The sequence below is a fragment of the Amblyomma americanum genome, chromosome 6 (genome assembly GCF_052857255.1).
Source record: "Amblyomma americanum isolate KBUSLIRL-KWMA chromosome 6, ASM5285725v1, whole genome shotgun sequence".
Classification (NCBI taxonomy): Eukaryota; Metazoa; Arthropoda; class Arachnida; order Ixodida; family Ixodidae; genus Amblyomma; species Amblyomma americanum.
The window spans coordinates 44996995-45017941 of record NC_135502.1 but is presented as its reverse complement, the minus strand read 5'-3'; the positions used below and the strand labels follow the sequence as shown (position 1 = coordinate 45017941).

Here is a 20947-nt window from a genome sequence, read left to right as displayed (position 1 = left end):
GGTTGAGATGTCCACCGAGAAGTGCGACGGTTACTGCGCCATTGCCATTTCTCTAAAACCACTGACATTTCAAGGCGGGATAAGGTTCTAAAACACCAGCGCTGTAGCGCCAAGCTAACGCGAGCAGGATCGCGCGGGGAACACACCTTATCTGGCAAGCAGCCTTCGCCCCGTAGAGACTCTCGACGAGGCGAAGCTCGCTTCCAGGAGAAAAATGCACAACGCACGAAAAGAAGAAAAACTTTTTGTCCGAATATATGTTCTCTGCGCCAAGTACCGAGAACGTAACGGCAAGCTGCTATCAGCATGCGATGATCTCAATGCTCAGCCGCTGCTACAGTGGTCGTATAAATCTCATTTTTGGAAACCATCGATGCAGAAACAGCGAAGATAGACGCGCAGGCAAAGCGACCTAAGAGCAGTTGGCTACCTGTGATAAACTATTACCGCCGATGCGAGATTTAAGCAGACGCGAGCTGCATACCTAGGCCAGTTAATCATACCTATATACACAACAATACACGTTTCAGTCACTACCTGCTAAAGCGTGGCTCTGTATTACGCCGACGTATACGCTATAAGTAGAGCGAAAAATAAAAGTGATGCAGTACTGTAATATGCTATGCCTATATTTAGTCGCAGAAATGGGTCTTTGTAAACACGAACATTAAGAAAGTGACGCTATGCTTACAGCTCACCTGCAAATTATTTTTGCCTAAATTGGGGCAAGAAAAACTAAATACACTGTGCTCAGTAGCGCAGTTTGCTTCAGAAAAGTGGAGCCGGAGATGAAGAACCGGAATAAGCGGGGAGTAAACAAAGAAAGGAAAAGCGAAAAAAAAAGAAAGGTCGAAGGACAAAAAAAAAGAGAAAAGCTGCCAATCAGGCGACAAACGGGGGACAAGTTGGCCTTGACACATATTTTGGCAATGAATAACACCTCTCGTCCAGTTCGTCGCAATCGTAGAGGAACTAGCATGAAAAAAAAAAAGACTGCGCCAGCATCGCACCACGATGATGCAGCTGTCGGCGTAACCTCTTCGCACAGTGAGGGCGAAAAGGCATCTACTTCTATTTTCGGTTTGCATTTGCTTTCTTCATAGCGTGGACCATACCACTACAACAATCACACTCGCCGGTGAAAAAAAAACAACATATGAAGAAAGAAAAAGGAAGTAGGCGCCACTTTCTGAGTTGTCGCGTTTTCTGAAAGCGTAGGCGTCGTACTTTAGGGTTTATAAGCCAGCAGCCACCCCGGCCACTGACCCACGGCCGATGTGAAGCGATGGCGCGATGGGAGACGATAAAGATTCATCGCACATTTTGGAGTCGGCGAGCGAATTCAGACCGCACACAGCGGGCAAGCAGCACGCAGCTTCCAACAACGACAGCAAAAAGAAGAGTGAACTATGACACATCCGCTGCTGAGTTCAAGGTACTGCCGTCGCGTCTGCGTGGCATGCACGTCCATCCGGCTGCTCTTGCGCATACGCGCTGCCCCTGAAACCAAGAAGCTGCGGCAGGGTGCGCCCCTCCCTCTGCATCGCACGGTACCAATTGCGCGCTCTTGCGACACGCTTCAAACAGACCTCCGCAAAGAACCTCTGAGAGTTCTGCGAAAAAGCCAGGCTTTTAGAAAACTGACCTGAGAAAAGGATAAGCGAAGCACAGCAGAACACAAAACACTGCAAGGCGAACGAACTGGGATGTCAATGGAAAAAAAAAGCGATGTTCACGACCACCAACTGCAAATCAGATGCGAAGACGACAGTATGACGAAATCAAGCCATTTGACGACATGAATCGTCCATTCACTAAAACCAAACAGCTTTTCAAAAATTTCGCGTCTCCTTGGGTTTGGTCAGATCAACGCAGTTACCGTAAGGACGGTGGTTCTTTTGCGGACAAGTGCTCTTTACAGATCGCGATGATCGGCCGCGTGCAAGAGCGAAGGCTTAGGCTTACCGGATCCCCAGTGCCTCGTGTATTCTTATATATTACACTATAGTATACCACAAGTACGATATACATGGCGTTTCACCTATGACTTTGCACAATTTTTAAAAATAGGCTCTTTTTAGTTAGAAGAGCGCTTTTTCCGGCATAACATTGTCAGCAGTGCAGTACACCAGAATACAACTAAGACGCGCTAACTAGTAGGCTGGTTAACTAATATTGAACAGTTAACTTTTAACTACTGCTGTTTGGCTCCTTAATTATTAAGAGGCGTGTACCCCACCGTAAATAAAATCCATATCAGTTTTTAGAATTTCGATAGCGCAGTTACCCTCGGCGCTGTGGTCCAACAAATTATATGTGAAGTATATAGTGTAGTGTATAGAAAAACTGCATCATAGTAAGTATATAACGAGCATATAGGAGGCACTAGAATACTACTGCAGCATCAAAACTTGAAAACAGCGCGAGATAAAACAGAGCGGAGATAAAAAGCGCCTCGATTTACATCGTCTGCTGTCTCGCGCTGTTTGAGACCATTGCGCTTTCAAAGCTGCGCGCATACAGCTTCAAATAACGCAGAAAGTCATGCACTCACGAACGTCTGGCAATTTTCGCTGCCTGAAAATTTCAGGAAGAAAGATCCGAACATAAATCATGCGGGCGCGCGCAAGAAAACCACACACAGGCCGTCGACGGGGAATGAAAAGGCTGCAACGTACTCCACTGTCCTGAAACAGCAATGAATATGAGACTGTCGACTGAACCAACGGAATCTGTGTTTTAAGATAAGAGATAACTTACCAATAAAAGTGCGGAGGTCTCCTTGATCAATTAAAATTTGAACAGGTGCTAGGTATTGGGGGCAGGTAAAGGGATAGAAAGGTAAAGTATGACGGCGATAATTACGATTGCAATGGATACGAACTCGCGAAGATAAGATAAGCAAGCGGTTTACAAAAGGATCAAACGCAATCCTCGGAAACGCGAGCACAGACGGCTCCTGCGTGCAGTTCGTGACGGTCCATATCCATTGTTCTGGATACAGTATTTGGCTTCGTAAGGGAACTTGGACGACCTGTTCTGACAGAGACCGACTGTTTAGGCATACAAAAGCTATCGTCAGCAAGCAGTCAACGTGCCCAACGGTTACAAGACTCTCCACAAGAAAACACCATCACTACAAGCGCTGAGCAATAAAGCAGACGGAAATGAAATAAATAGCCCGTATTATCTCTCTTCAGCAATAAGGCTCCCTTTCAAAGCAGCCAGGATGGCAACGCAACAATTCTTTTTATCTTTTTTTTTTCACTTCTATTAGTCGTGTCAAGACGGAACCACGGCAATTATCAGGAAGACCACGACTAGCAGTACACAATGGCCTAATGCAAAGCAGAATGACCGTACACTCTAGCATAAAGACACTACAGAAAGCTTGGGAACGAAAAATGGGTCACACGAACGCGGTCGCAAAAACAAACAAATGAAGCCCGTAATAAAAGTTGAAACCACTAAAACAAAACGCGAGACTTACGACATCCTCGTCGAGCTATGGCCCAAATCACTTCATTTCCATGCAAATAGGCAGCGAAGCCCGGCAGAGACAAGGTTTCCCGCGTGTCCCATCGCTACACGAGCTGTCCCCTCACCGTCTCCTCCTCTCACCGCCTCGTGCGGTCGTCCCTGGGACATGGGACCAGGCATTCCGCGTTAATTACAAACTGCGAGCCGAACGCACCGAGCCCCGCGGCACCCTAATCTGGATAAGGCTAGGCACTGCCGCAGCCTCAGGGCTCGGAGCCAGAGCCTTGGGCTCGGCACAGGCAGGTCGAACTGCGCGATACACGCCCAAATCCCGCCAGTGCTTAGGCGCTCGCGAGGAAGTGGGGAACGGAGGTTCGCCGTCAAGTCGAAGCGAAGCATCCTCTCCTGAACGAGGCCCGGCCATGCGGGCGGCTGCTGCTACCCGACAGCCGGTATTAAGGACGACGGACAGTATCTAAAGTACCTGTAACAAGAGTTTATACCGGGCAAAATCCCCTCCCCCCCCCCCTCTTGGTTACGCAAAAATTAGGGGAACGAAACAGAGGCCCCATGTACGAAGCCTGCGCTCAGGAGCGTTCCTGAACAGGAAAAAAAAAGAATTAAGAGACAAAGGATTCGCTCCTCTCTCAGCGTCTCAAAGCTCGAGTTAAAGAGGAAAAAAGAAAAAAAAGAATAAGCGGCAAGAACATTACGAAATCGCGTCTGTCGTTCGTCACAATGGATCTTAGGTAACATACAATATATTTTGCGTTGCCATTGATAATTAAATTGCCGATGCAGAAGGAATCCCAAAATCCACTCAACGTACTGGGAGAAAAAGGGAAATTGTTAACTTCAGTCCTTGGATCCCCTTCCGGAGGATAGCAGTAAGACACGATGCCCGCTTTTGTGCTCGCAACGCAATTTATGGAACTGGTGTCAGCGCTCAAAGTAAAAACACTGCCCGACATGGTTATCTCTGTTTCTATACAACTCTTCTCTTAGAGTCTTGAGCAAGCGCGAAAGTAAATTACTTTATTTACGCTCACTCTCAAGAGTACACTGTGCATCCCCGTCTGGGCGTAATTAGGCGGTGAACGCATGCGCAGTTTGGCAAGAAAATTTAAACACCGCGGAGCTCGCCATGAAAGTTCGGTGTTGCAGGTTCAGTTTGGTTCAGACTGCGCAACCAAGATCCCGCGCAATCCTTATTGTTTCGCGCAACACATGCAAACACTAAAGCAGGTTCCCGAACTCAAACGAAACATGCAGAAAAGACATATGGCCTGGGGAAGCCGTTCATCCTAGAACGCGGCAGTGAATTCGCGGCAACCGCTCGAGTCTCCAGCGCGCGCAAACCAGCGAAGCATCCGACGCTCGAAGGCGAAGCGCTTCGCCTTTATCGGACGTTTGTATGCGCGCGGCGTTTCGAAAGAGCCGACATATTTACGACGGCCGCGAGAGAAAAAGAAAAAAATTAAACAGAGCAAGCACACTGACGAAGCGTCGCCTCTAAAAACCAGTGCGAAGATACTGTGCTTGCTTTCTTTACCTTTTGATGTATTCGATACAGCTTACTTCATCGCATCATCAGATCACGTTTCTTCTCGCTTGGCTCCATTTTCACGCTAAGAGCGCAATGATGAACGGCTTTTAGGCAACAAGCGCGCCTCAAATGTGGAGACAACAACAACAAAGCACCGGAGTCAAAACTGGGAAAATACGAGCCCTGTGTGCAACACAACAGCGCGCATACATATTCCGCGTCACGTTCGACGTCGGTCTTTGAAGCGATCAGATTAAAAAGACGAACGACGAACCCGCAAGAAAGAAAAAAAAACCGCATAGCTTGCGTAAGGTCGAAAGCTAATACGTTCAGAGTGTTATGTTGAGCCCGTCCATCGCAGTCAAATCACAAACAACAGTATAATAACAGATTCGGCTGCCAAAACGCTAATCGGCCTGAAGTTGCAGCCATTCCATAAGAGAAAAGAAACGGTAAAAGAAGAACCGTTCAGGTCCAGTGGCGCGAAACTTGCATCCTGTGCAACGATCACCGCCGATCGCACTAAATGCTAAAAAAGAAACCCTAAAATAAAGAACTAAACAAAGGAGAGAAACCGTACATGTAGCGCACATCATCCTTCAATCTGCTATCGAGATGCAGCGCCGAGAGCGGTTTATTACGAAAATATTACGCAAGAAAATGAGAAAAAGGTCTCCGCAGCACTATATATATACCATAGCAAGTCGAAGAACAAGCGACAAGTGAAAGGCGGCAATCAGCGATCGTCACTTGCCCGCTGCCAATTCTCCGCCGCTTCATACGCCCGGACGGCCGAGTAAAACAGGCAGTCCATTAATCACACCAGGCTCCAGCTGCAGCCCACGACGTGTCTGAAAACGGAAAACGCGCGAAACAGAGTAGCGCGCGCGAAGCCAGAAGCACTTCTCGCGCATTTTAATACGTCTCCCATCGTCTCCCCTTCTCCTAAGTCGTCCTTCCTCCCTTTCCCTCGAGCGCTCGCTTCTCCTTCGCGGGCCACAGCACACACACACACACACACACACACGCGGCCAAATCTCGTGCATCTCGAAGAACAATTTCGCAGAGAGTGCGAGCATAAAGAACGACGAAAACGTCATATATACCATCCCCCCCCCCTTCCTCGAACACACGCGAGAAAACGCGAGACTGAAACGCGAAGGAAACACCTAAATGCAAAAACGAAAAAAAAAAGCGGCTTACGCGCCCAATTTCCGCTTAGTTGCGAGCCCGAGCAAATGAGCCGTCCAAACACGACAATTTCTAGAAACCAGTTTTCTTTTTCGCCCCTCCTAACAGAGAACCGTCGTAGCTGACGCGCCAAGAAGAAAACTTGTACGCAAGTTTAAGCAAATAACCGAGCCAGCTGGCTTCATATTTCTGGCTCGCTCTTTTTTTTTCTTTGCTTTTTTCGGCTTACTTTGTTTGAAAGTAACATTGTGCCAAAAGACCGCAAGATGAACGCCAACGCACGCGACCGACCCGAAACATCGACGCAGGTACTAAAACACGCCGACAAAACTAAAGCTCAAGGATGACCGTCCATAAACCATGCACGCACGGTCCTCTAAAGTGTCGCCTGCCTGAGGACAAGCCCTAGGCATGCAAACAACTCAGATTCTTCCATCCACACCAATTTGAGCCGAGACTTCGCAGGTAAGCTTACACGACTATTACGACTGCGTGGCGCATCCTCCGCCCAGTTCTTCTCTGCTGAAGAGTTCAAAGAAAACGAAAACAAAGAACAACGCAGTTTTGAACGCACGACGCCCCGGGAAAAAAAAAGCACAAAGAAACCACGAACACGCGGCGCGCGCACACGTATACTGGAACGCGGGGACTCATTTATCACGACCCCATTCCCCCCATCCCTCTTCCCTCCACACGCACACACTTCGTCCCGGACACGGAAAATTCGCAGTACATGCTCCCTCAGACACACGGAGCTACGCGCACGTTGCGGTCCGTCTCCCACACGCCTACCGCACACGTCCGCCCCGCACGCTCGAAAGAAAAGCGAGCGCCCGCCGGCGGCTAGAATCGCGTGCCGGCAGTGCGGAAGAAAAGCGCCGTCGCCTTCGTGCCGCCATTCTCCCATCACGACAGCGTCGGTTGCGAAATGAAAAACAAGAGACCCCCTTGCGAGAACGAGGGGAGGGCTTAAAAACCACCCGGCGACAGAGTCGGCGAGGGCGGCGTCGGGAATTTACGAGGCGGGCCCGTGACGAGCCCGGGAGGCGAACAGGCCGCTCACGCAACAAAAGGGTGAGCCGCCCTTCAACGTGTTCCCGCGCGATAAGAGAAAACCGCGCACCCGCGCAGATGTCAAGCACCGCGGATGGGCGGAAAGGAGCGGTGTGCAGGGGCGCGTTTACCCGAAATGTATGCACGCGCGCGCTGCCGGGCTCCTCGGCCGCAATATATGCTGCCGCTAGGCGTCGCTATTTCACTTTCCTCACTTTTTTTCTTTTCTGCTCAGTTTTCGTTCTCCACTCCGTCGTGGGCCCTGACACCAGCGTATGTTGCACGGGTCGTTGCCGGCGACGGAGTTCGAACGCCGGCCGTCGAAACCGCCCAGCTCCCTTTGACACTCAAGGAGAGGGGCAACGACCCTATACACCCCTTCGTTCGTGCATACGGCGTATAGATTTTCTCTTGAATACTTGTTGTTTTTCTTTTGTGCGTGTGCATTATGCTTCGATTTACAGGCACCACAACTTCCAACCTGGCGAGCCCGAAACAAATTAGAGCGTAAAGGAGAAAAAAAAACAAATAGAGGGCCATATTCATCCGAGCACAAGACCAGCGTCTGACGTCAGACGCCATTCCGACGAAGAGATGCGCGCTCCGTAATACCAGAGTCTTTCAACAATAGATACCTTTCGCATACCGTGTTACCGTTACCTTTCCCGGAGTACCGGGAGCCCGTGAGTCGCTAGTGCGCATGCGCACATCGCCTAGAGGACGACAGATGACGCCAGGTACCCGGAAGCTGCGCGCATGCTTGCCGTATCGGGACCAATCAGCGCGTGCGCACTGGCGGTAGGCGGGTTCCCGGCGCTCCGGTAACGGTAACAGGGCACACGGTATACTAAAGGTGTCTACTGACGACTCTGGTGCAGGCCGGAACAGGTGACGAGAAAGTAAAATAAACATGAAGGTTTCCGCCAAACTTCAGGAATGCTATCACGGCGGTAGCAGTGGCATGCAGAGAGGCGTGCGAATAAGGGCTGTGTACAGGAAGAAACGGGAAAAGGAACATATGTTGTTGTGCCACTCTTCCGACTTCCAGGCCTAGTGGTTAAGCATCCGCCTCGTATGCGGGAGGTGCGCGGTTGGATCTCCAGTGCCGCCGGGTACCCACCGGTGATACAATGGGTACAAGCTTCCCCTGGCATGGTGCTCGGCTTAATCAAGGTGATATGCTTGGGAAATTGGCCTTTGACCCCACCTTAAGCATACGAAAAATACCTTGTTTCATGGCGCTCTTTGGGCGCAGATGCCCTTGCGCCATAAAAATTCACTATCATTACCATCATCACCACTCTAGAGGAGGTCTCAAGCATACTCATCTACCTGAATCTAAAACGGTGGGAGGACAGCTTTCCTCGTACTGAAGGCTCTTCACAACAGAGGCACAATAAGTAACTTCAGCGGGCACACATTGAAGCAATGTGGAAGGCACCATTTCATCGGCATTCATTCAACGATGACTCCCACGTATGACTGAGAAGGATTAAGAAGACAACTGTTCCGGTTGTTCGTAGCAAACTTAAAGTTCAATTTAACAATCTTCGCACTTGCACGAAGCGCGATGCTCAAGCGTGTAGCGTGGGCCCAGCAACACTCGGCTTAGAGGGGTCAAAACATGCGACACAACACTTGTGACAAACACATCTGACAAAATTGGCCAACTTTTTGAACAAGCATCCGATGTAGACAAGCGCCGACTACAATCGAGAGTCCTTATTCTTTACTGACAACAGCAAGAACGCGATTTAACAGCACACACGCGATTCGGCGGCCTCTCTTCCGTCTATCCTTCCTCCTCTCTTGCGCTATCAGCAGATGGCAAAAGAGAGGAAAGAGCAGGGGAGGGGATCCGGACAGCTTCGAGCATCCCTCTTTTTTAGTGCGTTAGCACTTACGGCCACGCTTAGCGATTTCGCCAACCTTTGTCTGAAGCCTGCTTGATGCTGAAGCAACCTGGGTGGGCCATCTCAGTAGCCTCCCATCGGTGGAAGGTGGGCCACCAAGGTCACGTAACCTTTTGACGTCATCACAACCTGCCCAACAGATTGTAAGCAAACCGCCCACCGTGGCAGGGGGCAGTTAAATTAATGATTGGTCACGAGAGGTTTTACCCACCGCGGTGGCTCAGTGGTTAGAGTGCTCGGCTATTGATCCGGAGTTCCCAGGTACGAACCCGACCGCGGCGGCTGCGTTTTTATGGAGGCAAAACGCTAAGGCGCCCGTGTGCTGTGCGATGTCAGTGCACGTTAAAGATCCCCAGGTGGTCGAAATTACTCCGGAGCCCTCCACTACGGCCCCTCTCTCTTCCTTTCTTCTTTCACCCATTCTTTTATCCCTTCCCTTACGGCGCGGTTCAGGTGTCCAACGATACATGAGAGATACTGCGCCATTTCCTTCCCCCCCCCCCCCCCCAAAAAAAAAAACAATTATTATATACCACGAGAGGTTGTTCGAGAAGAGCCCCCTCGGTCTCACAAGCCCCACCGATGGCAGCACCTGCCATATATCACTGCCATCGCAGTGCAGTGGCGCATCGCTTAACCGCTGCACCACTGCGCCGGGAGTGGTATGAGAATTCCAGCGAGATATGAATCTTAAGTGGAGAAAAAGCAATTCCGCATATATGAACATTAACCCATTAACGCTATCGCGTCATATGCCTAAGGTGGGGCTTAAGTGTCTCCTATAGTTTTAGTCCGCTAGCCCTAAGACCCCCACCCACCGATTTCACCGATATTTGTCTGAGGCCTGCTTGAACTTAAAAACCGAGCTTCGAACCGAAACCGAAGTGCAAACCGAAGTGCTGGCGCACCTAATTCGCACCTGGCATAACCACGCTAAACCGTCCATCATTTTTCTCCAAACAGCCTTATTCAACACGCAATTAATTGATTTATGCATAAATAACGTTATTCATCGCGCCGAACCCAGTTAGACAACTTGCTCCTGAGCGCGAAAAAGGTCGCGCCATTCCTCTGGCTTGCGCGAACTATGGCTACGGATAAACTCTGCCGATATAGAGGGCCAGCGACGTAGCGGAGATAATAGACCGCCAGGATTCGGCGCGTGTCCGACAGGAGCCCAGTCAGGCAGCATCGCACCTTTCAGTCAAGCGGACTGCAAATGAGCGACTTCCATACTGCATAAAATATGACGCGGCGGAGAGCGTCCAGACCGCATCCGATAGAATGAGAGAGATAGAGAGAAGGGGTGAGGAAGGCAACACGGAAGAAGGAAGGGCTGGATAGAAGAGGGTCCACAGAAACGGAGACAGAAGCGAGACGGAGGGGGAGAAAACGTTCAATAATTAACGGCTGCTAACTACGAGCAGCGGCGTTTAAAGGGGGCACAGTTTCGAAATGGGTAGCAACGAGGCCTATCCACGAATCCCTGTGTAGTGAATGAGTGAGCGAGGGGCGGACGAACGAAAACGTAGTTAAGGGAGGGAAGGAGGGCAAATAGAGAAAAGCTGATATGAAAGAGAACAGGCAAAGAAAAAATTCACAGGGACAGCTAATTCAGTTATGTGGTAGCGATGCAACAGCATTAGAAGCTGTTGATGCTTTTACACCGAATTTTGTATCAATCGTTGATTCTTACGTTTACGGACCCCTGCACGTCTGTCTGCACACAGTCAGACGGCTTTTAGGTCGTCTAGCTGCTTATTTGTGCTGTTTTCCCGAAAGTGTCTATAGGTGGCGACACGGTCGCTGTGAAGATACACCGAAACGTGTAGTTGTCAATTTCGGTGCGGTAACGTCACTTCCGGTCTTGGCGTCACATCGGGTCCTAAGAATTATGTGACGGACGGACGACGCCTTTTCTTTCTTTATTTCTTCCTTTCTTTCTTTCTCGCTCGATGGGACGTCTAATGCCATCGCATTAAACAAAAAAAAAATGGCGGTGGTTTAGCTCTGGTTAAACCTGGAGTGACGCGATAGCTACAGCTGGCCGAGTGGAACTTGGTCACGTGACCAACCCCGTGACGAACCACGTGATCAGCCACGGCGCCGCGCGGCCGGCAGCTGCTCCGCACCACGTGACCAACCACGTGACAGCGTGGCGGCACAGCCACAGGGTGGCAGCGCAGCCACCGCCATGGCGCCGCCACGCTGAAAGCTCGAAATCCTACCATAATGTATAGCTATCGCTACAGAAAAAAAAAATAAGTGAGACTGAGGGCGTCGTAACAGCCATAGCGTTGCTGTTAAAACGTAAACCGCTCAGGCTGGTCGGGTGACTTCGCCTGGGGTCAATGCGCCGGCGAGGGTGATGCAATGTCATCGAGCACGGGCAGCGAACGTCGATGTGGGTCGCTGCTGTGCCACGGACTTACGCTTCTGCGAGTGCCGCCGACGTCTGGCTCGCGGCCCGAAGGCGATGCGAACTCGCAAACGCTGTACGCAGCCAGGCGATCTATTTCATCTAAAGGAGAATCGCAACTGCTGCTCGCTTTCTGTGCGTTTTCATTACGCCCGATATGGTTGTGCCTCACAACGACCGCTTCGTGGCGACCACGAGAGCAAAGTGAAGAGGATGTGTCCGATTAATCTCGTCCAGATGCGTATGCACCGCTTTAACGAGGCGCAAACACTATAGCCGATTAAAAGCGACCTCTTCCTTTCTATGCGCAGCAAATATCGCGCCCAGTTAAGTATCGAATATAATTCCCAGCCACGTAGACAGTGAGGAGGGAGACAGCTGCGGGGGAGGGGAGGGGCTGACTGTCCGTAGTCAATCTTCAACACGAACATGCTGATCTCATTTATATCACGCACTCTTATCCGTGGGTGCCATGCAAATTTTTTAAATTAAAAAGGAAACCTAATCACGTTATGTATTGGCAATGCGACAGCACAAAGTTGCTGATTCATTTACCCGAGGTGACGTCACTTCCGCTCTAGTGGCGTCACCTAACTCCAGCCAATGGAAATTATCCGGTTTGTTGACGTCACTTCCTTGCCGCCAATAGGCGAATTTTACGACTTACGGCGCATTTGGACCCACGAGGCTTCTAATGTTATCGCATTAAAAAAGACAACATATAAGCGATACACAAGGAGCACACTGGGCGGTGGCCAGTCCTATGAGGAAGCACTCGCACCACCGGCCGTATCCATTCAATCTTTGGAATTTGAGTGCGGCTCCCGAAGGAGTGACGGCAATACGTCGATTTCGATACCGTTTCGCTCAAGTTTTGCTGATACTTTGCGACTCTGAATCAGTACACCCGAAGTAGGAAGACGCTCCAGTGTTGCAAGATATGTTGCAACACTGAAGGGGACTCTTGCCAGTGCACTCAAATAGCACACGTTTCTTAAAGGAACAAAAAGAAAGCCTTAACGAAATCTGTAGGACATGATGTGTCCATAACAGAAAAAAAAATAAAAATCTTGTCAACTACCATCTATGTCGTCCTCTAGGCGACTCCATCAAATTCGTCCGCGTTGAAATCCGAGTGTTTGCGCAAGCGTTCCGCGATACCGAAAAACGCAGCAGCGCGCACGACGCAGAAAGATCGCCGGACGAACGAGGTTTCGGGCCGAGACAAAGCAGGAACTTGCGCACGGGCGCGAAAACACTGACCACTCTAATCAAGAATGGCAAACAGGCCCGCAGCGAGCTTTAATCTCGCTCTTCGTCGCTCGACCCCCATACCAGCGCGCGGCGCCCATGGTGGCCCACTCTCCGTCCAATCAAGGCCTCCCCGATTCCGGCAGGCGCAATCCTACACCTCGGCCAGCTCACGACGGCGCGTGCTGGACGGCACTTTTTCGTCGGCGCCTGCCGGAGAGGCGTTCTCGATTGCGAGCAATCCAATTATAAGCTCTGAATAACGAGAGAGATCCGATTACACAGGAGCAAAGCAAACGGCGGCCAGATTGGCCACGGCGCCGCAGTTAAGGGTATAAAGACGAGGCGGAGAGAACGGCCGCGATGCCCGAGCGCCGCTTTCCACCTCCTCATCCACCTACCCTCTCCCTGCCACACGTTAAGCGTCGAGAGATAATTTGCCAGGCAGCGAGCCAGAGCCAGCAGCAACAGCAGCACGTCTTGATTAAACGAGAAAGGTTCGGGTGATTACTTGATTTTCTTATTCTGCCCTCATTAAGGCGACCAGGCACGAGCTGCATACGACGTTACACTTACTATTTCTCCCCTCTCTCTCTCTCACTCCTCACCTCCTGCTGTTCTCCGCTTTTGTTTCTGAAGCTGCCCCACTTTCTGCATCTCTGGTACGCGTCAATATCACGGAGCCTTGGCTCTCTCAATTCTCTCCATTCGGAAGAGGAGAAAGGCGGATGTCTAGTACTTACACACAGCATATATATATATATATATATATACACACACACACACACACACACACACACACACACACACACACACACACACACACACACACACACACACACACACACACACACACACACACACACACACACACACACACACACACACACACACACACACACACACACACACACACACACACACACACACACACACACACACACACACACACACACACACACACACACACACACACACACACACACACACACACACACACACACACACACACACACACACACACACACACACACACACACACACACACACACACACACACACACACACACACACACACACACACACACACACACACACACACACACACACACACACACACACACACACACACACACACACACACACACACACACACACACACACACACACACACACACACACACACACACACACACACACACACACACACACACACACACACACACACACACACACACACACACACACACACACACACACACACACACACACACACACACACACACACACACACACACACACACACACACACACACACACACACACACACACACACACACACACACACACACACACACACACACACACACACACACACACACACACACACACACACATTTTTCTATTATGGTCTCACTTCATAAACTTTGCTACAAAGCACTGAGGAAAAAAAAATGCGCCTTGCGTCTCACTCAAGTTTGAGAAGGCGTCAGTGTTCTATATTTATAGGCAATGGACAAGGGGAGCCGTTATCAATCGCCAAAACAATAATGGAAAATATAGTTTTCACGCTATATTCAAAACATGTTTATTGAGTTGTAGGTATGAATGAAAACCGACAAAAAAACCCGACCAAACCAACAAAAAAAATCCAGAGGGCAGATAAGAGGGAGATGAGTTGCAAGGCACGAAAGGCGGCGTGTGGTGTTTAACATCCCCAAGCTGCGACGTGAACTATGAGAGACGCCGCAAGGTGCAAAAGTGTGGCTGATATAAAATAGACATGGCGCGCCCTTTCAATCGAAACTATGCTTACACAAACAAATGGTGGGTGGAGGGGGAGGGGGGTGAATACGGTTGCTCCCGGCAAGCTATTATTGACACAGCTGGCCAAAACAACAGCAGCAAGCAAGTGCTACGATATGCATACGTGGAAAGCCTGCCCACCATGTTTTCAGCGGAACGCCGTGCCTCCGGGCATAACACGAGTAGTGCTGCTCCTGTGGTTGTGTGTGGTGTGCGGAGGAGGAGTACGTTGAGCACAAGGGTTGAAAGAGCCCATCGGGTTGATGATACCGCGTCACGTACGATTTGTTTTACAACTGCTAAAACAGAAACACAGTCCTCTTTCACAAAAACGAGAGTCTGTAAGCGCAAGCACAAATCTTTCTCAACAGCACTGCTTCTGATGATGATATCCCGCTACTACTGTTTTACTCTAAAGATAATAACGCCAATAGTAGAGCTGTTGATCACCACGTAAGCTTGTTACAATTAACTTTTGCAAAATGCAACATTTCAAGAAGGCCGAATAAAATTGTTTCCGCACTACACACGGAAACAGAACGTTGATTCCATACCTGTGTAAAACAAGCAACGCCAGGCCATACATCACAATCGAAATTTGGACGCCGCGCATGCTACGTACATTTTAGGAAGACTTGCTATGAGGACCTCTCCCTACACACGAGTTCTGATGAGCTCTGAAGAGCTCAAGTATGTAGCTCATAGATGTAACTTACATCTGTGAGCTCTGAAGGGCATGATCTCATATGTAATTAGAGCTCATAAAGAGCCCTGCATATATGACGGCCCGTATGTGAATTATATAGATATCATGCGCGTCCTACTGCTGATGACAGAATATCGGGGACACATTTATCCTGTAGTGAACGCAGTCAGGCTGCTGCTGATGATGATTGTGACGACGCTCATGCATGGAAATACTCAGAGCGTTTGGTTTCTGACAGCCCCTACCAACACAACTTCGGTGACGTAAGGAGAGCTATCGCGAGCGGTCTTTTCCACTCAAACCTCTTTCTCTGCCGGAAAAAGTTTCCTAAAATAGGCTTACTTCCAACACAGCATACAATGTAGCAGTGTATACTCTTCGGAAACAAAAATTGGCAAAAGAATAGTGTTTCTAAAGTGGGCTTACTTCAAACAGGTCACACCACGCGACATAGCCCGTTTTACAGGAATAAATGTTCCGAGGAAAAAAAAAATGCACCAAGTAGGCTTACCTCCAATACGACTTAACATGCGGTGGAGCACGCTTTTCAGGGGCAGATGTTCATTGAACCGCCCGCTAAACGGCACGCCTAACCCTGTTTGTGGCTTGATACGAAGTCTGCAGTTAAAAGCAGGGTGAGCAAGACCACTGACATAGCCTAGTTTCCTTGTTCTCCATTTTTCTGTCATAAGCGCAGCACTGGCGCGCCTAAACCGGCGGCCCAAAACAGAACTCCGAGTAAATTTGGAGGCACGCAGTAGCGGAGGGCTTCGAATTACCCCTTTGACACGCTACAAAGACAATAGCGTAAAAAGCGAACTTGCTGCTTTTTCTGAGGCTGGGTTGCACCTAGCAGCGACTGAAGAACATTAACACAAAGTACAGGCAATATTATATATTCGAATGTACCAAAACTATGAGTGCACTATGAGCGACCCATGTCTGGAATGTCATCGACGGCGCTGATAGAGGAGAAACAGCTTTCTCCCAACAATGAAGCAAGCGCTCTCGTCGCTGAGTGCCAAAAACTGATTTGAAAAGAAACAACGTCAATTTGTTCTTCCACTCTCCAAAAAATTCGAAACCGACCTCTCTATGGCTTCGTGTATCACGACACGTGACTCGAGTCACTTTCGAAGCAGTGGCGACCTTTCACGAATACAATAATCGCATGCGTAGCGGTTCTCACTGATTTGTTCCATTCGTTCGGTTCAGTAAGCCGATTGGTCTACTGCTGTGTTTTGTGCTGTTTTAGTTTTCTGCTGCATGACTGCAGCGAATGCCAAATTCTTTGGCTTACTATATATACTTCCTGAAAATGTACTACACGAAGACTACACGAAGCAAAAACAGTGCACCTATGCATTCCACTGTGCTGTAGGTTACCGACAAGCAGGGTGATACACAGTAGGTAGAAGGTTCATTCTAACTAAACCTGAACAGTAGGTTTATGTACGTTGTAGTTAGTCTTTCAAAGGGCCGTATATGAAAAATGTAAACCGAGGGGAAAAAATGTAGTATTTAAGTAATCCTTAAACATCATATTTAATGTAGTAGACAAGGGAAGGGAAAAGGGGGCTCATTATGACATACAAGACGGAAGAAATATCCCCTATGCTCCTTGGTTTCAGTGACTGTTGGCTTCCGTCATGTATATTTAATGTAGTGTTCTTTTTTCTCCCATTGTCACTTCTGTTCTTTGTTCAAACATTGGCTGACGGCAGAAAAAAAAAACTGCTCACGTTTTTATTGCTAGCATTCTTCTCTTCGTATTCTTAAATGTGACTGCCTTTCGATGGAGATGAAGTGTGAAAACACCCCTATCCTCTGAACCCCAGGTGGCAGAAAATAATCTGGAGTCCTCCACTACGGCGTCTCTCAGCTGTAACAAGCAGCTTCGGGACAATAAGCCCACAAACCATACCTTTCACTCATAAGCGTTTGTATCTCAATCTAAATAGTGAAACACGACGCGAGGCGAGAAGAAACAGTCAGTATTCAGAAACAAACCATGACTAATGTGCACAATGAGAATACTTAAGTTAAAAGCACCATGCAGTCAAAAACAATCAACTGGAACCAGTTGGAACCTGGAGAATTCCGAATGGTTCTAAGTGCCTTTTGACCAGTTCCAACTGCTCTTCTTTGACTAGGGAGGCCAAACTACAAAAGTCCAAGCATAAGAAAGTGTAAAAAAAGTACCACAAATCAAGTTCAGGTTTAATGAATGTGAAAATTAAAGAAAAAAAAACAGATTTTTTGTAATGCTGTTTATTACTTAAATAAAAAGTAGCTCAGTGCCCTATTTACTCATTGCTCTTTCACACTGCTGACTTTTCATGAATAAATATTAAGCACCTCTTTTGACTGTGATGAAAACTGCTGCTGGCACTAAATTGACAAGGCTGTGTTGAGACAAATCAAAAGAATATTCAGATTTATGTCGGGTGAAGTTGTAGCAAAAGAGACCACAAGCATCAATGTAAAAGTGAAAAAATATGACACTTATTTCTGCTTTTCTTTTCTTCTTCCAGCTATCCATCAGCAAGGATGAAACACGGTAGGCCTCATTCAAGCTAGCTAAATTCTACAGGTAAGTACACTGAATTGCAAAGAATGATGAAGAATGCAATGCTTAGACCCAGCAAAGAAGTATCGTAGGAAAATTGAACCAACTCTGCAAAGCAAACAATGGACAGTGAAGGGAGTAATGCTATTATGACGGTCTAGCAACAGTCATATTCTGCATGAAAAGTTCGCTGAAAAATAGAAGCATAAAAACTAAAGCCATCGATTTTACAAGTCAGACCATTTTCCCAGCGTATATATTGCTGTGCTTTTTTTCTTTTCAGAGTAATTCTGCTGCCCAAAGACTTCCTTCCCGATAAAAAATTTGTACAAGCATCAACCTTAACCGGAGATCACAGGAACGCAAAGTGAACAAACTAACCAGTAACAACTTTCTACAAGATGTAAAGACAACTGCAGGTCGTGTCAACTCTGTCGACGGCTAGAAGTTCTCAGTCCTAAGCTAATCCTACAACCAACGCCTCCACAGGGAAGACCGTTTTCACACGCTTTGAAACAACGAGAAGAAAACCTTAGCTTGTAGAGAAGCGTGCTACACAGAAGACCCAGATGCCTGCACATAATGATGCCCGCAAATAGGCAAGAAAAAATTTTACAAACCACGTTCCAATAAGCAAGCACACCATGAAAGAATGTCCTGATTGGCAAAACACTGCAAAGAAAAAGCACAAGAAGGGCCTTCGTTACCAGTAACTTTTCAAAGTTGGGCAAGAACAAGACACAGCAGCAACAAGGATGAGTGTAATGAGTACATTGCTGACACGGGTTGCAAAAACCGCCCTCATATTAGCAGGCATCTTTTTCCTTCTTGCTTTCTCATGTCTCCTCCAAGCAACAAGCGCGCAGGAGTGCCCCAGTGCCTGTTTCTGCGATGCTGAAAGCCAGTACGTGAGCTGTGTTGGCGACAGCAAATGGCAAGCACCACAGGATCTACCAAGGTCGAGTGAAAGACTCGAGTTACGCAACTTCGCAGTGGAAGTGCTCACACAACCCTTACTCAAAGGGGTGGCCGCCCTCAAGGAACTGAAGCTGCAACAGAGTCGAACGAGAGTCATCGAAGACGGTGCTTTGACTGAGCTGGCACTTCTGCAGCGCCTCGACTTAAGTCAGAATTTACTGGAGAACCTCACGTCGGAAACATTCAAGGGACTACGGCAGCTCAAGTATCTCGATTTATCGTCCAATCAGCTGGCACACATCGATGGTGCCTTCTCGGTAAGCTCTGTGAAAACCCCACTCACAGCGGCATTCTCTTCAGTATAATCTAGAACGAGAGCTGCAGTGATGTTTCACTAGGAAAATTTTCCCTTTTTCAAGAAATTTTCTACCTAAAATTAGGCCTAAAGGGGAAAGCGAATCCTAATGAGTTTCCAGGGAATTAAAAAAATTACCAAAGAAGTCAGGGCAACTTTTCGGCAGAAAACATTTTTGGATGAGGACAAAGAGCATGGCCAAGGCAACGTGTGACCCAGCCCCAAACATAGAAAATGAAAGGAAGAGACAGTAAAATTGATGCCAGTGCAGAAATTCTTTCCGCACGGTCACCTTCGAGCTTAATAATAATCATTGGTTTTTTGGGGAAAGGAAATGGCGCAGTATCTGTCTCATATATCCTAGGACACCTGAACTGCACCGTAAGGAAGTGATAAAGGAGGCAGTGAAAGCAGAAAGGAAGAAGAGGTGCTGTAGTGGAGGGCTCCGGAATAATTTCGACCACCTGGGGATCTTTAACGTGCACTGACATCTTCGCACAGAACACGGGCGCCTTAGCGTTTTTCCTCCATAAAAAAACGCAGCCGCCGCGGTCGGGTTCGAACCCGGGAACTCCGGATCAGTAGTCGAGCGCCCTAACCACTGAGCCACCGCGGCGGGGCGTTCGAGCTTTCTCAAGTACAACAACTGCTACCAGTGCTACTTGGCCAAAGTTTCATGCCCCCTCTCTCTTCAAGATAGGAATAATTTATAAAACAAGCTCTATAATATGTGACCTGCTCGAATAAGAGGAAAACACACATAGTGACATATCAGAGTATGCAAACTCAATGAAGGTTATGTGTATTTGGCTCTCAAAATAATTCAAGATGCCCAGAATATGATGATGATGATGAATTTTTATGGTGCAAGGGCACTTTGGCCAAAAAACGCCATGGTACAAGGTATTTTCCCCCACACAAGGTGGGGTCAAAGACTTGTTTTCTAAGCATTTCATCCCAAAGAAGCTGAGCATCAGGCTAAGGGAAAGCTTGTACCATTGGAAACCAATGGGTGCCAAGCGGCATTGGGGATTGAACAGATGCCCAGAATAACCTTCACTGATCATAAAAAGAAACTGCTGGCGCAGTGAATACAAAGATAATAAAAATCTCCCCAAGGTACAATATAGTTGTGAACAAAACTAAGTTTTTCCCTATAGATGGATACAACTCAAGAATGCAGTGGCAAATGCCCGTCAAAGCCATTGGAGTCTACTGTTTGTCATGACGTTGCAACTAATCTCGTAGTGTGACATCGTAGTAGCTGGCAGGTACCTCTGTGAAATGGGGTTTACCGTGACGTCGTGACAGTCAGCTGACGCCATTGGTTGGAGGGCCTCCCCTGCTGTTGCATTCTTGAGTTGCATCTGACATACCACTGTTTATGGTACTCCCCTCGTTATGGTTTTGAGGTCTGCACGATGTGCTTACTTAGTGTGTTGGACTGCGTTGTCAGGAACAGAAAGACACCTAGTTGAGTTTTTCTTGCAAAGGCATCTGATTCTTCAAAGGCAAGAGTACTGCACATGGATTTTCTTGCCATTTGATGCAGCTTGTAAAGATGCGTCATTTTTTTTTTTAAAAGCATGGCTGTACAGTAATAGCTGTTCTGTGGAATGATGCCCAAGAAAGCAGGAGTATGCTGTTCCTCCATAGCCGCCATTGACAAAAAATGTCCGCCATTTTCACATGCCATCTGCTTTTAGCGAGATCTGTGAACTACACACCTCCCATGATATA

At 48.2% G+C, this 20947-nt stretch overlaps 2 protein-coding genes across 3 annotated transcripts in view; one reads left to right on the top strand and one right to left on the bottom strand.

Annotated features, from left to right (window-relative positions):
- timeout (circadian regulator timeout) overlaps nt 1-20947 on the bottom strand; it is a gene marked incomplete in the record, with an annotated part of 289956 nt that overhangs the window by 227204 nt on the left and 41805 nt on the right.
- Nucleotides 1-20947, top strand: part of LOC144136736 (uncharacterized) — a 116862-nt gene that overhangs the window by 92474 nt on the left and 3441 nt on the right. For both annotated transcript variants that reach the window (XM_077669311.1, XM_077669312.1), the window contains exons 3-4: nt 17900-17958; nt 18218-19169. In XM_077669311.1, the coding sequence (XP_077525437.1) occupies nt 18690-19169 (480 nt within the window). In that variant the 5' untranslated portion in view covers nt 17900-17958; nt 18218-18689. The remainder of the gene's footprint in view (nt 1-17899; nt 17959-18217; nt 19170-20947) is intronic.